The following is a 12,960-nucleotide window of genomic DNA, read 5'->3' as shown; positions in this document are numbered from 1 at the left end:
TTTTGGTTTTTTTTCTGCCTCCTGGTAAAGCAATAAGAAATCCAAACATTACCATAAATGCTCAAAGCATCTTGGCTCTGTCACGTGGACACCGGCACACACCCTACCAGGGGAGAACACACAGCCAAAACCCTGAAACCAGACAGGCAGGGAGGGAACGGACCTGAAAGCAGCCAGCAGGACAGACAGACTGACAGACACATGGCTTTGCTGTGCAGTGGAAGGGGGTTGCAGGTGGGGCACCCAGGCACCCTATTCTCAGGGGCTCCCCCCGTACCCACGCACTGCCCAGGGCCTTGGATGTCTTTCTCATGGGTCATCTGTTCCACTTGCTCTCCCCTTCCTTAAAAAGCCTTGGGTACGATGCTGGGTGTTCCTCTGCCTGGCGTCACCGTCCAGGCAGTGGGGCCAGGCTGTCTCCTGGGGATGCCCAGCCTGGAAGCTGGCAGGAACTACTCAGCAGGAAGCAGGACCTGCTGTGAGACCTACTCCCTAGCCAAACCTTGGGCTGGTCCTGGCCTTGGAATTATTCTGAGACCTGTGCAGGAAACCGCTTGATGTGGTGCGAGCAGCACTGCCCTGGCTGACCCTGTGCTGGAGCGTCACAACCTGCCGGAAACCTGCCGGCTGCCAGCGCTGAGGCCGGCACGACTCATCACACGCTTGACCCCGCAGCCTGCCCCGGGTGGGGACCGCTCGCAGGGCTAAACTCGGCGCCGCTGGCCCTTTAAATCCAACATAGCTCAAACAACCAATCAGAGGCGCCTCCCCCCCGCCGCGTCCTCCGAACCGCCCAATGGAAAGAGAGTCTCGTCGCGTCCCCCTCCTCCGATTGGCCAGCGCCGCGTTCCCGCCCACGACAAGATGGCGGCGCCCATAGCGGGGGGGCCCCGCTCGGGCCTCGGCTGAGGGCTGCGGCCGGGCCCGGCCCCGCCATGGAGCTGGTGCTGCTGCTGCTGCGCGGCCTGCGCCTGGCGCTGGACCTGCTGCTCCTCCTGCTCGATCTCAACTTCTTCCTGGTGTCCTCGCTGGTGACCGCGCTGCTATGGCTCCTCACCACCGCCGCCAGCCTCCCCGGTGCTGCCACGGCCGGGATGTGGGCCTGCTGGAACGGGCTGCTGGGCGGGCTGTGCGGCCTGGCCGAAGCGGCCTGCGGGCTGGCGCTGGGGGCCGTGCAGGGGCTGGGCGGCCTGCTGAGGGGCTGCTGCTCAGCCCTGGAGGGCCTGAAGGTGCTGGGCCACCTGCTGACCCACCTGGGGCTGCGGGGCAGGGAGCTGCTGCAGCGCGGGCTCTGGAGCCTGCTGGGCTCGGGGCAGGCCTTGCTGAGGGAGGCGGGCGAGGGGCTGGCCATCGGGGTGAGCCTGCTGGCCTACCTGGTCAACAGCATGGTTAATTTGTGCCTGCTGGGCACGCAGAACTTCTTCACCCTGCTGCTGGCTCTCTGGGATTCGGTGGTCAGCCCGGTGCTGCGCGTTGCCGACCTGCTGGCCGCCTTCCTGGCACACGTCTCCAGCAGCGCCATTGCTGTCTCCATCCTGCTCTGGTCGCCCTGCCAGCTGGCCTTCGAGCTGCTGGTCTCCACCGCCGAGCTGCTCATTGGCATCTTCTTTGTCAACGTGTACGGGCTGGCTTTGCTCCTTGCCATCATTGTCGTCAGCGCTGTCATCTTCAACCCCGGGCTGCTCCTCACGCTTCTGGGCCACGTGCTGGGCTACTTCCACACGCTGCCTGCATATCCCCGCCTGCAGCAAGAGGTGTGGAGGCTTTACCAAATGGCCGTCCTGATGCTGGGCATGGCCATGACCTCACAGACCTGGCGCAGGTTGGTGGACTGGAGCTTGCAGGTGACCAACTGGAGCCGAGGGGGCAGAACGATGAACCAGGAGAGCGAGCGGAGAGGGGCAGCCCAGGCCCTGGGCAGGCTGATGCTGGCAGGGGACGACCATGCTGCAGCTCAGCAGGAGGAGCAGCCACATGCAGAGCAGGTCCCGCAGGCACATCCAGGGGCGAGTCGAAGCACTGCGTCTGGGCAGCGTCTCCAGGCATCCAGGGACGAGGCGAGCACCTCCTGGGGGAAAGCTCCAAGGAGAGAGCAGCTGAACGCAGCGACTGGGGATGGAGCGGGCGCTCCTGACGACGACCCCTGGATGCTTCTGAAAGAACAAGAGGAACGTAAGAAATGCGTCATCTGTCAAGATCAAACCAAGACAGTGCTGCTTCTGCCCTGCAGGCACCTGTGCCTGTGCCAGGAGTGCACAGAAGTCCTCCTGCAGCAGGCTGTCTACCAACGCAACTGCCCGCTGTGCCGCCAGATGATCCTCCAGACGCTCAACGTGTACTTGTGAACTGCGGGGTGGGTGGTTTGGGTTGTTCTTCCAGGTGATTGAAGACACCCCTGCCTCATGCTGGAACGCACGATGGCTCTTTCCTGGGCTGCCCCGAGTTGTTTGCAAAGAACTAAGGATGGTGCTGAAGGACCAAGAAGCTGTCAGAGGTGTCTTTCAGCCACGTTCAGTGCACAACTAGGCTGTAGATCCTGCTAGCAGGCATGGTAGCTGATCTGTGCAGCAGGCTGAAAGGTTGTTTTTTTTTGTTTGTTTTTGTTGTTGTATTTGACAACTTCTGTTTCAAGGCCTGTTGCCTTGAGCTTGTGATCTGAAACAAAGCACAGAGCTGATGACAGGATAAAAGCTGTGCCATCTTGGAAATTACTGGAACTGGTGCAAGGCAAAGGATGTTTTTCTACCAAGGCTTGGCCAAAAAATCTACCTGGTGGACTGCATTTGCACTCTTTTTTCCTCCTGCCATTTAAGTGGGGCAGCTCCCAGGGAAGGGATTCGCCCGCCCCTTTTGCAGGCTCTAGCAAAGCACACTTGAGCTTTTTAGGCTTTTCTACCAAAGGGCTGAGCCCAGCTCTCAGCTGGAGGATAGCAGGGCTTCTGAGGCTCCTTAACATCCCAGCCATTATGGCTTTGGAGTCTGAATTTTCCCTTGCCAGTAGGAGCCACGATGAGCACGATCTCCCTGCAGGACAGCTGACTGCAGAGCTCAGTGCAGCTGCTGCTTCCACACCTATGCAAGACCAGCAAACACATCCTGTGTTACTTGCATGGAGGGGCTTGAAGGGAGTTTGTTACCTGTTGCCTGGAGAACCTGAGCAGCCCTTAGGCTCCCTGAGGCTGGAGAGCATTTGCAACTTCCCAGGCTGAGCTGGCAGGAAGGGGCGGCTCTTTGGGAGTCAAGGGGACACCCCAATCCTCCTTGAAGCCCACTGAGACATTCCAGCTCCAGGCACAAGTGCAATGGACCTGCAGACTTGTGCACGGAGCAGTACAAGGACCACAGCTACGTTTGTTTAGGGCAGGGTTGCACTTCTGTTTTGGCTGCGATGTGAAATACATTTTGTTTAATGTAAGTGTCCCCCGAAGTGTGACGAGGCCATCCATTCCTAGCTGGGGAGGGCTGAGGTGCCTCATCCCAGCACGATTCCAAGAAACTGCTGGGCTGCAAGAGAGCCACGCGCTAAAAAGCTTTCCCTTTTTCAGCTGCTTGTCTGGGGTCAGCCGTGCATCAGAGCCAATTTTGGCTGGAGCCAGATTGGAAGGAGCCTTGACTCCTCGACTGCAAGCCAAGAGCCTGGGGGCGGCTGGCGTGGCTTTCTCCATTCTCCTGCTAACAAATAATTGATCAGTAATTTAAGCCAAAAAGGAGGCAGTGGAGAGGCCAGGCCATGCTGAGAGACGACTCTGCCCTGCAAACTTGTGCTGTGTCGAGGTCTGATGGTGTGTGAGAGCAGCTCTGCAGGGACTGCTGTGTGCTGGAGTCTCTTCATCCTCACCTCCAAGCCGTTTCTCCTGCAGCTCAGATGGACTCACCCCTGGTTGGGGCCAGCTAGCGATCTTGGGGTGCAATGTTTCCTATGTGGGTTTCAGGGGACGAAGGACATCTTCTCCAGACTGCAATTTCTCCCTACAAATCTTTTTTTTATTATTATTGTAGCAGTCACTGTTTTAGGGGCCCGTTTGTTTTTTGCCTGTTTATAAAAAAAAAAAAAAAAAAAGAGAGAAAGCTTTGCCTTAAGTTTAATTCTTTGCACTACAAACAAGCAAATTAAAGTTTCCTCTACCAGAAGCTGCCTGCTGCCTCTTTCTTGGGGTGGGCTTCCCTTGGGATCTCCTCTCTGCTCACCCCTGGGCTCCATCACTGACACAGAATTGGATTCTGGGCTGGTGTCACTATGGGCTGCTCAGTGAGGAAGAGAGAAAGAGGTCTGCTTTGCAAAAGGTCTTGAGCTGCTCCTGGAAAGAAGCGTGTGCTTCTCTCTGCTGGACCAAAGCAATTTGTGTTTGGCTTCTCCAGAGCTGGAGCAGCCCAGAGCAGAAGGGCTGAGACTTTCCAGGCTGGCAGAACAAAGCCTGAGGATGCATAATCCCAGCTCTCATGTGTCCTTGGTGCCTCCACATCCTGCTGCCTGTGACAGAGGGTGATGGCCAGCCCGGTATCCTTAGGGATGGAGGCAGCACAGGGGCAACTTTGCTTCACAAAAAGGCCAGGACAGGCTGAGCTACTTGTGAGCAGATGCATTTGGCCCTGATCTGAGCTCTTGGCAGGCTACTGTGTACTTTTAAGCATCCTTGGCTTCTCCTGAATCCTTGCAAACTGTTTGGAAAATATCTTTCAGGACCCCGATGGGCAGAGACCTCAGGAGTTTTGGCTCACCCTGCCCTGAACTCACCTGCCTTGGCAGGGCTATGGCAGCAAACAAACTAATTCTAACTAGGAAACTCTCATGTCCTGGCTGAAAGTCGCACAGGGGGATTGCAGGCAGGCTGCAGGAGTGCAGCTCAGCCAGGCACAGCACCAGCACAGGGCTGCCAAGCCCTGCAGGGGACCGGCTGCACCAGGAGAAACTGAGGCACAGCCTTCAGAAAGCTGAGGTGGGCTGGGGGATGGGAGCTGGCAGGGAGATGCCCTGTGCAGCAGACATCCAAGCAGAGGATGCAGAGATGCATGCAGCCACCTCATCCCCCTGTGGTCAAGTGAGAACAGGATGTAAAGGACACAGCCTTCCCCCGGGAGCTGTGCTGCACGCACTTGGCTCACATGCAGCGAGCAATTACAAGAGGAAAATGCAACCATCCCCTGGCTGATGGCAGCCCGCAGTGTCCTGGTATTTCTCCAACACCATGGAGCTGCTGTGGGGCTGCAGTGATGCTCACAGACCTGTCATGGGCATAAGGGCTGAGGTCCTGGCTGCATTCTCTTCTGCTAGGATGGGAGCAGTGTGATGCTGCTGGGTTACCCCCACTTAAAAGCACTGAGGTGGGGGGGGATGTTGACAGCTTGCTGAACTGAAACCTGCCCCAGGCCTTGGGAAAATCCTCGGCATCCCTTTGTCTGCCCAGCTGCAGCATCCCAGCCCTAATGAGCTGCCATTGCCTTTGTGACAGCAGGGAGCTGGCATGACAGACACACACTGCAGAGCAGCTCACAGCCCCCAGCCCATGAGGAGGGAGCAGGTGATGATCAGCAGCAGAACCATGGGGGGCCTTTGGGCTGCTCCCAGGCACCAGCTTTGCTCCCTCATTAGCGGCTCAGAGCATGCAGAGCGGGGCTGTGCTCAGCTGGGCTGTGGGTATCATCATGAATGGAAACTCCCTGCTGCCTCCCCAGGGTTTCCATCTCATTGGGGTGCAGATGGAAACAGCACTTGAGCTTGGAGATGATCCCTGGTCCTGCTGGTCCCACTCTACTCACCAGGACATGCAGATCCCTGAAGAAGCCAGTGTCCGCTCTCCTGAAGCCCCCAGCTGGGTCCTCCTTTGGTCTTCTCCCCTTCTTTCAGCTCCTCTGGTTTGGAGGAGCACACCCACCTTTGCTCCTCAGCCACCTGCTGCTGTGAGCTGTTGCCAGATATCGAGGTGGTTCCTATTCCCACAAGGACCAGTGCACAGAACCCACAGGACCCTCCTGTTTGTCCCCACGCTGCTGTATAGGCACTTTGGATACCCCAACAGGGGCCAATTTCCTAGCACAGCCAGGAGAGCTGATGCACAGTGCTGGTGTGGGCACTGCTGGTGTGCATGCACTGGATAGACCCCCTGGTTGCTCACTTGAGCCCTTTGCTTGCCCACCTCATCCTCCCCTGATTGAGGACAGCCCCCATCCCCTCCCTCAGGTTGAACTTCTCCTTACCAGGTCAGCCAGGAGTCACCAGAACAGCCATTTCCATACTCTGCTCCTGCAGTTGAAGGTTTGGGCTCCTGGTGGAGACAATTGATCCACTTGGCATCTTCACCTCCTCTGCAGCTTCAGGGCACACACACAGCCAACACCTCTTGCATGCTGCACACGGCAACCCCAGACTCTTGCTGCAGCCCCAGTCCTGCTGGGTCCAAGCCTCCAGCTGAAGACTGTGACCTTACTGTGGCCAAGAAGCAGTGTGCTGCTCCAGGAAGGGCTGCCAGCACTTCTTTTTTATTTTTTGTTTCTAATTAAATAAACATTTCTGTTCCAGCTGCCACCTCTGTCAGCTGCACAACAAGACCTGTCTGCTCACCCTCCTCTTATAGCATCTTCACCCTCCTTCTGGCCAAAGGGGTGGTGGTCCTTCCCCCACCTAGGTGCAGGTGGAATAGGGGCTGTGGCCACTCCTTCCTCAGGGGCAGCTGCTGGAGCTCGTTAGGGGCTGCTAGGTATTGAGACAAACTAAAGCCTTTTGTGGCTCCTCTTAACCCTATCCCCTCCCTGTCCTCCTCCCTAGGCAGCTGTGGGCATCTCTATGTTGCTCGGGGGGGGTCCCAGCAGTCCCCCACTGACCCCATACAAAGCATCCTGGCCAAAAAGAGCATCTCAAGGAGAGCAGAGCCCAGAGCTGCTGCACCAAGCACTGCTCCCCGCATCATCATAGGGCCTGGAGGATGCTCCCAGCCCCCACGTACCTCCCCTGGCCTCATCCCAAGAAAAGTCATTATCCTCCTCCCAGAATAGACAGTTCCGACCATCGATCTGCTCTGCCGCGTTGTTTATCCCTGAGCGGCTCTGCTTACAGAAAAAGCCATCTTCAACCCAAACAGCCGCTTCCGCTGCAACGCGACCCTGCGGCTGGGGCTGGGAGGGAGCTGCAGGGCTCCCGTGGGGAGCGAGCCCTCATCCCTGGCCCCCCATAGCTTCTGCAAGTCCCTGTGGGGCTATGTGTGGTCCCACAAGCACTGCTGTGCTCTGTGTGCCCAGCCGTGATGCAGCGATGCTCCCTTGGCTCCGGGCCCCTGCGCGGTCCCGAGGTCTGCAGGGTTCGCTCCTTGCGCTGCGGGGTTGCTCGTCCCACTGTCCCCGGCCTGATGGGCAGCACGGCTGCCGAGTGAAGGAGTTCGGCCCCCGGCCAAAAGCCCCCTCCCTGCTCGTCCCCTATCCCCACAGGACCTATTTTGGGCAGGAATGAGGAAGCTCTTCGTTCCACGGCTAAAAATAGGGATCTTTCTCCCATGTGGATCACTGCTCTCACACTGTATCCCGGGATGGGAGAGGGCTGGCGAACTCCCGAAGTCCTGGACACGGTGGGAGGCAACAATTCCCCCTGCCCCGACCTCCGTGTCCCCAGCCAGGTCGGGGCCCCCAGCCTGTCCCACGGCACCTGGGAGGGGGGAGGGGGGGTCCCTGAGGGGACGCGACCCCCGGACACAACGCTGCGCACTGCAGGGAGCCGAGATCGGGGGTCTGGGCGGGGGGCCCTCCCCAACCCCTCCCTCCCCTCTATGATTTAGGGGAAGGCTCACAAGGAGGGAGGAGGCAAAGGGATGCCGATGCTTCCATCTAGCGGCCTCCCGCTGGCTGTGCTGCCTGCTGGCGTCCAGTCCCCCGCGCTGCTAGCCGGCATCCCTCCGTGCAGTCCCCCCGAGTGGTGCCAGCCTCCCCTCCGACCCCTAGAAAGGGCCGAAAAGCAGCAGGCGCAGAGATGAAGACCCTTTTATTGCGGGTGAAGGAGGAGAGGGGCGGCTGGAGGACAGGGGCAAGGACGGGGACACCGGTGACACGGGCTCACTGTGGGATATGGCAGGGGTTGGCAGGACGGGCCCCTCGCCGTGCCAGCGGCCAGGCAGCCCGCAGGGAGAAGCTGGCCGGGGGGGTGCTGCGTGCACAGGGACAAAGAGGCCATCAGGTCACTGCAGCTCCCCGGCATGGGCATAGAGCCCCAAAGCTGGGTGCCCACAATCACGCTTAGCTCTGGCACAGAGCTTCATAAGGTGGCAGGGAGAGCGTGCCCTTGCCTGGCACGAGGCTATGAAGTCGCAGCAGGGCAAGGGGAGGATGCTGAGCATCCTGGCTTCCAGATGGCCAGATCCCATCCCCAAGGGATGCCCATGGGGTCCCCATCCCCAGCCTCACGCTCAGGCGAAGACGGCGGAGTTCTGCCAGTAGGAGTAGACGAGGAAGCCAGTGAAGGTGCTGTCTGTCTTCACACTGGAGTAGAAGCCGATGTAGTCCCCAACTCCCACCTGCACCCACACCTCGTCCTCCGGCTCCAGGCGAACCAGAGCCCCCCCAGAGAGGGAGGTGGGCTTGGGCCAGTTCCCGTAGTACTGGAAGAAGGAGGCGATGGAATGCCCGTTCTTCATGATGTCAAACTGCAGGCTGGAGCGGTAGACAGTGGCATGGACTGCAAAGTAGTAGAGGCCGGGCACCTCACAGGTGAACTTGCCAGTGTTGGGGTCGTAGTGGCCCTGCTCATTGATCAGGACCACGTCAAAGCGGATGGGCTGGTCGGCCAGTGGTGGGCTGCGGGACTCGGAACGCTTGGCGCTGAAGGCGGAGCGGGGGGCCACTGCACATTCACCCTGTGCCCCCTTCTCACCATGCATGCCATCCATGCCGGGGCTGCCCATCTCCCCACGGGGTCCGGGAGCTCCTGGAGGGATCACAGAGGGGACAGTGTAACCTTGAAGCTGCTGTCCCCAGCACAACCCCTGCCATCTGAGCTCCCCCACCTCAGCTGCCTAGACCCATCCCAGCGGGGTTCAGCATCCCATGGGTGCTGTCACTCTATCTGGGGATGCAACATACCCCACAAGGGCAGGAGATCAACTCCCAGGAGTCAAGGAATGGGTGTTGTACCCACACTGGGTTTCCTGAAGCAGGAGGTGGAAGGAAGGGAGAAACGCAGTGGTGCTGGTGGTGGCAAGTAGCTGACTCTTGGAGAGTCATCCATGCAGAAGAAGGGTGGTGGAAGCACAAAAGGGGCATTTTTGTGGGATTTCCTCCCAGCTTGGCAATATGGGGCAATGCCAGCGTTCAGACACAAGCTCATTCCCATGGCAAGGATCCCCTACTGACATGACTCCTTACTTACCTGGTGGGCCCATCTCGCCCTTCTCTCCTGGCATCCCCATCGCCCCATCCCGGCCATCTCGTCCGTCTCTGCCTGGCAGACCCTGGCCCCCGTGCAAGCCTGGGGTGCCTGGGATGCCTGGCTGCCCTGAGCACTGCCTGGGGATCTTGTTGTCTTCAATCTGCATGGAGCTGCTGATGAGCCCGAGGAGGAAGATGAGGAAGAGCTGCTTCATCTCGTCTGCTGTGCAGGGGCTGGGAGTGGGCACAGGACACAGGTTACACTCCTGTGGGCACCAGGTCAGAAGGCTGGCACCCTGCAGCTGCCTTCAATTCTCTCCCAGTTGCCTTTTTGGCAGGTGCTTCCTGCACCTGCTGCAACATCCCCATTGCCCACCCAAACCAGTGCCAGAAACAGCAGGGGACCAGGCAGGGGAGGCAATAACAGTGCACACATGCCAACACAGGGTTCTGGGTGCCGGATGGGCACTGCTGGCAGGATGCCCACGGGTGACACCATGCATGGGCTGTGGTTTTGGTAGACAGCAGTGCGTGGCGGGGCGGCAGCTCGGGAGCTGCAGCTGCATCGTGGCCCTGCCCTTGGCAGCATCCCCACGGCCGGCTCCCTGCTCCGAGCCACCCAGCTCCTTGCATGCAGCCATCCGGGGCTGCAGCATCGCACGGGGACGTGCTGGGACCACCCCGGTGCTGGGACCTCCCAACAGCCCTCCCATCCCCGGCGCAGCCCCCATCCCTTTTCCCATGGCCTTGCCCTAATGAAGTTTCTCTCTCTCCTCTCCTGGACGTGACGGCTGCAACAAAGAGGAAAAGGAGGAGAAATGTGGCTCTTTTCTGTCCCAGTGCCAGAGCTGGGACCCCACTGTGTCCATGCCTCCCCACTCACCGCGGTCCCCCTGCTCCTGTCCCCAAGCCCCGCTCTGCTCCGCTGGGATGGCTGCGGCTCTTCCTGACCGCTTCTCTCTGACGAAGGCCCGAGGAGAGGCTGCCTCTCCACCCCCCCCCTCCTCCCCACGTCTCTCCTCCCAAACTCCAAAGGAAATCACGGGCCCCGGGAGCCAAAAACTACAAGACAAGGGGAAAAAGAAAAATAATCCCGCGGTGTCGGAAGCGCTGTAAGCAGGGGGAAGGGAGAGCCAGACAAACAGCCCAGCAGGGCGAGGGGAGGCGTGGGATGAGAATCATCAGCGCTGAAGGCATCTGGGCAGCAGCACAGCGTGATGGAATGGGGAATATGAGAGAAAACGGAGGGAAAGCAGAGTGAGAGAGTTGGAGAAGGGAGCGGGAGTCCCAGAGGTGTGTGATGCCCTGGCTGGTGCTTTGTCCCTGGCAGAAGGGATAAGGCAAGAGGGACAGTGAGGCACGCACAGTGTGGCAGTGCCAGTACTAGGAGCACCCGTGGGGGCTGCAGAGGGTGCAGGCGTGGTGCTGCATGGTTCAGGGATGCGGCAGACTGCAGGTGCAGGCAGCAGGCAGGGAGACTGCAGGCATGTGACGAAGCTGGGATGGTGCTGGGCTTTACAAGGCACTCCCAGGTCTCCTTGAATCTGTTCCAGCACTGAATGCATCCAGGGGATGCTGCAGGGTGCAGTGGTGAGGGTGACACTGCTGGCAGAGCCTTCCTGGCCCACATACCCAAAAGCTGGGTGCTTGCATGGGACCTGGCTGCTCTCCCCTAGGTGTGAAGGGGCTGTTGGTTTTGGCCAGCTGACAGCTGGTTTGTGGCCACAGGGTGTTGCCAGGCTGTGGCCAGTGGGGTGGCTTGGTGCCAGCATGGCCAGCAAGGGCAGAGCCCTGGCTGGAGTGAGTTCTGCTCCCTGCACCATGGAGATGCCTGCATGACACTCTCCAAGAGCCATCCATCTCCCTGGGGTCCCCCATCCCACTGAGGGCACAGCAACCAGCCCATGTCCTCCCTGCAACTGGGACAGTCCTGTGTCCTATTATTCCTGCCCACGCTCCTGGCTTTCCTCTCTTAGCCCACGCCTCCATTTCTGCAGTATAATCTGGCAGACCCTCTCCAAACACACCTCCTGCTCCATCAGCTGCTCATGCTTTTTATTTTGCTGTCTCTGGGGCTGGGGGACAGCCTGTAGCCCAGCTGACCCTGGCCCAGCCCTGCTCCATCCACGGAGCATTAACAGCTCTGCTGCTGAGGGCTCAGATTCCCTCTCCGGGAACTCAGTCCTGCAAAAAGCCCATGGCATCTGGGCACTGAACTGGGCCTCCGCTCCTCTTTCCTCGCCATCTCAGGGCTGGAAGCACTCCACGGGGTCGTTGGAGTCGGGCAGGATGTTGCAGTTGATGGGCCAGAGGATGCCGAGGAGACCCAGGGAGTGCTGGCAGCGCAGCTCAGCAGCCAGGCAGACAGCACGGCAGGGCTGCAGGACACCCCCATCTGGCGTGCACTTGGGCACAAAGAGGCTGCAGATGAGCAGGCGGAGGTGCTGGTAGCAGGCGAGCTCCATCAGCGTCTGCAGGAGAGAAGCAGTGAGCACAGTGCGGTGCAGAGCACCCAGCTGCAGCCCAGCTGCTCACCTGGTAGTCTTGCAGCACCTCGGCAGCTCCGGCCTGGTCTGGGATGGCCAGCCAGATGTTGGGGAAGGAGGTGGCATTGTAGCCCAGCCCCAGGCACATCTCCACCTCCACCGGCTCGCAGATGGAGCCTGTGCAGGGTGAGGTGCAGGGTTAGGGTTGAGTTAGGGGTTATATATCACGAAGGATCCGATGGCCTCCAGGTGTGCACCTGGGTAGGTAGGTGGAGGCTGTGGGATGGCTGTCGGGGGGCGTCCCCCAGCTGTGGGCACTCACCAAATGCAGGGTAGGAGACCCCAGTACAGTTCAGCTCATCGGTGCCATCGGGGCAGTCGTGCCAGCCGTCGCACACGGACTCCAGTGCCCGGCACTCGCCGTTGCCACAGGAAAACTCTGCGGGGCTGCAGGTCTCTGCCAGAGCAGGGGATGGGATGGGCACAGGCACAGAGCCGGGGGACCTCCAGCCCAAGCTCCTGCTCCAAGAAGGGTCAGACGTGGGGGAAAACCTGGGCTTCCTTGAGCCTGGCCTTGGAAATCCACAAGGATGGAGACCACACAGCCCCGCCCCGGCACCCTGCTCCCTGCCTGCCTACGTACTTTCTGTGGCATTGCGGGCTTGATAGGTGGCAAAGAATCCAGTGTCTGCTACTCCTTCATCTGCCACAAAGAGGACTGTCATGACGTGGCGTGACGAGGTCAGGTCAGGTGGCAGCTGGTGGCCACAGAACCTGCAGGGAGATGGGGCAAGAGATGGCATTGGGTGTGCAGAACCCTAAACCTCATCTTCTGGCTCACTTCAGCATCCTGCTGTGTGACTCAGTTTCCCCATCTGAGCCACAGGACCCACACCTGCCCATGAGGCTGGCAGTCCCGGTGCCTGCACTGTCGTGAACCTCCACGAAGTCAAAGCTGCAGTCCTCGTGTGACTCCAGGCTGAAGTTGTGGAAGTGCAGGTCTATGATGTGACCCAGGGGCACGGAGATCTGCCAGAGGCACAGCTATGGGGACAGCCGTGAGAGCCATGAAGCCGGGCAGGGGCACGGGCTCTCCCTGACAGGAGGAGGCCTTCCTTCCTCCTGCCCT

At 59.7% G+C, this 12,960-nt stretch overlaps 3 protein-coding genes across 3 annotated transcripts in view; 1 reads left to right on the top strand and 2 right to left on the bottom strand.

The window, feature by feature from the left end:
- Positions 1-909: 909 nt before the first annotated feature.
- RNF26 (ring finger protein 26) lies at positions 910-4,131 on the top strand. Its single transcript, XM_042832014.1, has one exon. It carries the CDS (start codon positions 936-938, stop codon positions 2,343-2,345), a length of 1,410 nt encoding a protein of 469 aa, XP_042687948.1. The 5' UTR covers positions 910-935; the 3' UTR covers positions 2,346-4,131.
- A 3,838-nt stretch (positions 4,132-7,969) lies between these two features.
- C1QTNF5 (C1q and TNF related 5) lies at positions 7,970-10,313 on the bottom strand. The gene is made up of 3 exons (XM_042832086.1): positions 10,229-10,313; positions 9,347-9,579; positions 7,970-8,905 (listed from the first exon to the last, which is right to left on the bottom strand). Exons 2-3 carry the CDS (start codon positions 9,558-9,560, stop codon positions 8,388-8,390), a joined length of 732 nt encoding a protein of 243 aa, XP_042688020.1. The 5' UTR covers positions 9,561-9,579; positions 10,229-10,313; the 3' UTR covers positions 7,970-8,387.
- A 1,278-nt stretch (positions 10,314-11,591) lies between these two features.
- Positions 11,592-12,960, bottom strand: part of LOC122167356 (membrane frizzled-related protein) — a 4,112-nt gene continuing 2,743 nt past the window's right edge. Inside the window, exons 7-11 of the mRNA XM_042831848.1 lie at positions 12,727-12,875; positions 12,475-12,605; positions 12,154-12,288; positions 11,881-12,008; positions 11,592-11,816 (exon numbers count right to left, since the gene is read on the bottom strand). Of these exons, the coding sequence (XP_042687782.1) occupies positions 11,592-11,816; positions 11,881-12,008; positions 12,154-12,288; positions 12,475-12,605; positions 12,727-12,875 (768 nt within the window). The remainder of the gene's footprint in view (positions 11,817-11,880; positions 12,009-12,153; positions 12,289-12,474; positions 12,606-12,726; positions 12,876-12,960) is intronic.

This window comes from Centrocercus urophasianus, unplaced genomic scaffold (genome assembly GCF_019232065.1).
Source record: "Centrocercus urophasianus isolate 14NV4802_14NV808 unplaced genomic scaffold, USGS_Curo_1.0 seq_37, whole genome shotgun sequence".
In the NCBI taxonomy this organism is placed as follows: domain Eukaryota; kingdom Metazoa; phylum Chordata; class Aves; order Galliformes; family Phasianidae; genus Centrocercus; species Centrocercus urophasianus.
The sequence above is the reverse complement of the archived record's forward strand: the minus strand, read 5'-3'. Positions and strand labels throughout refer to the sequence as shown.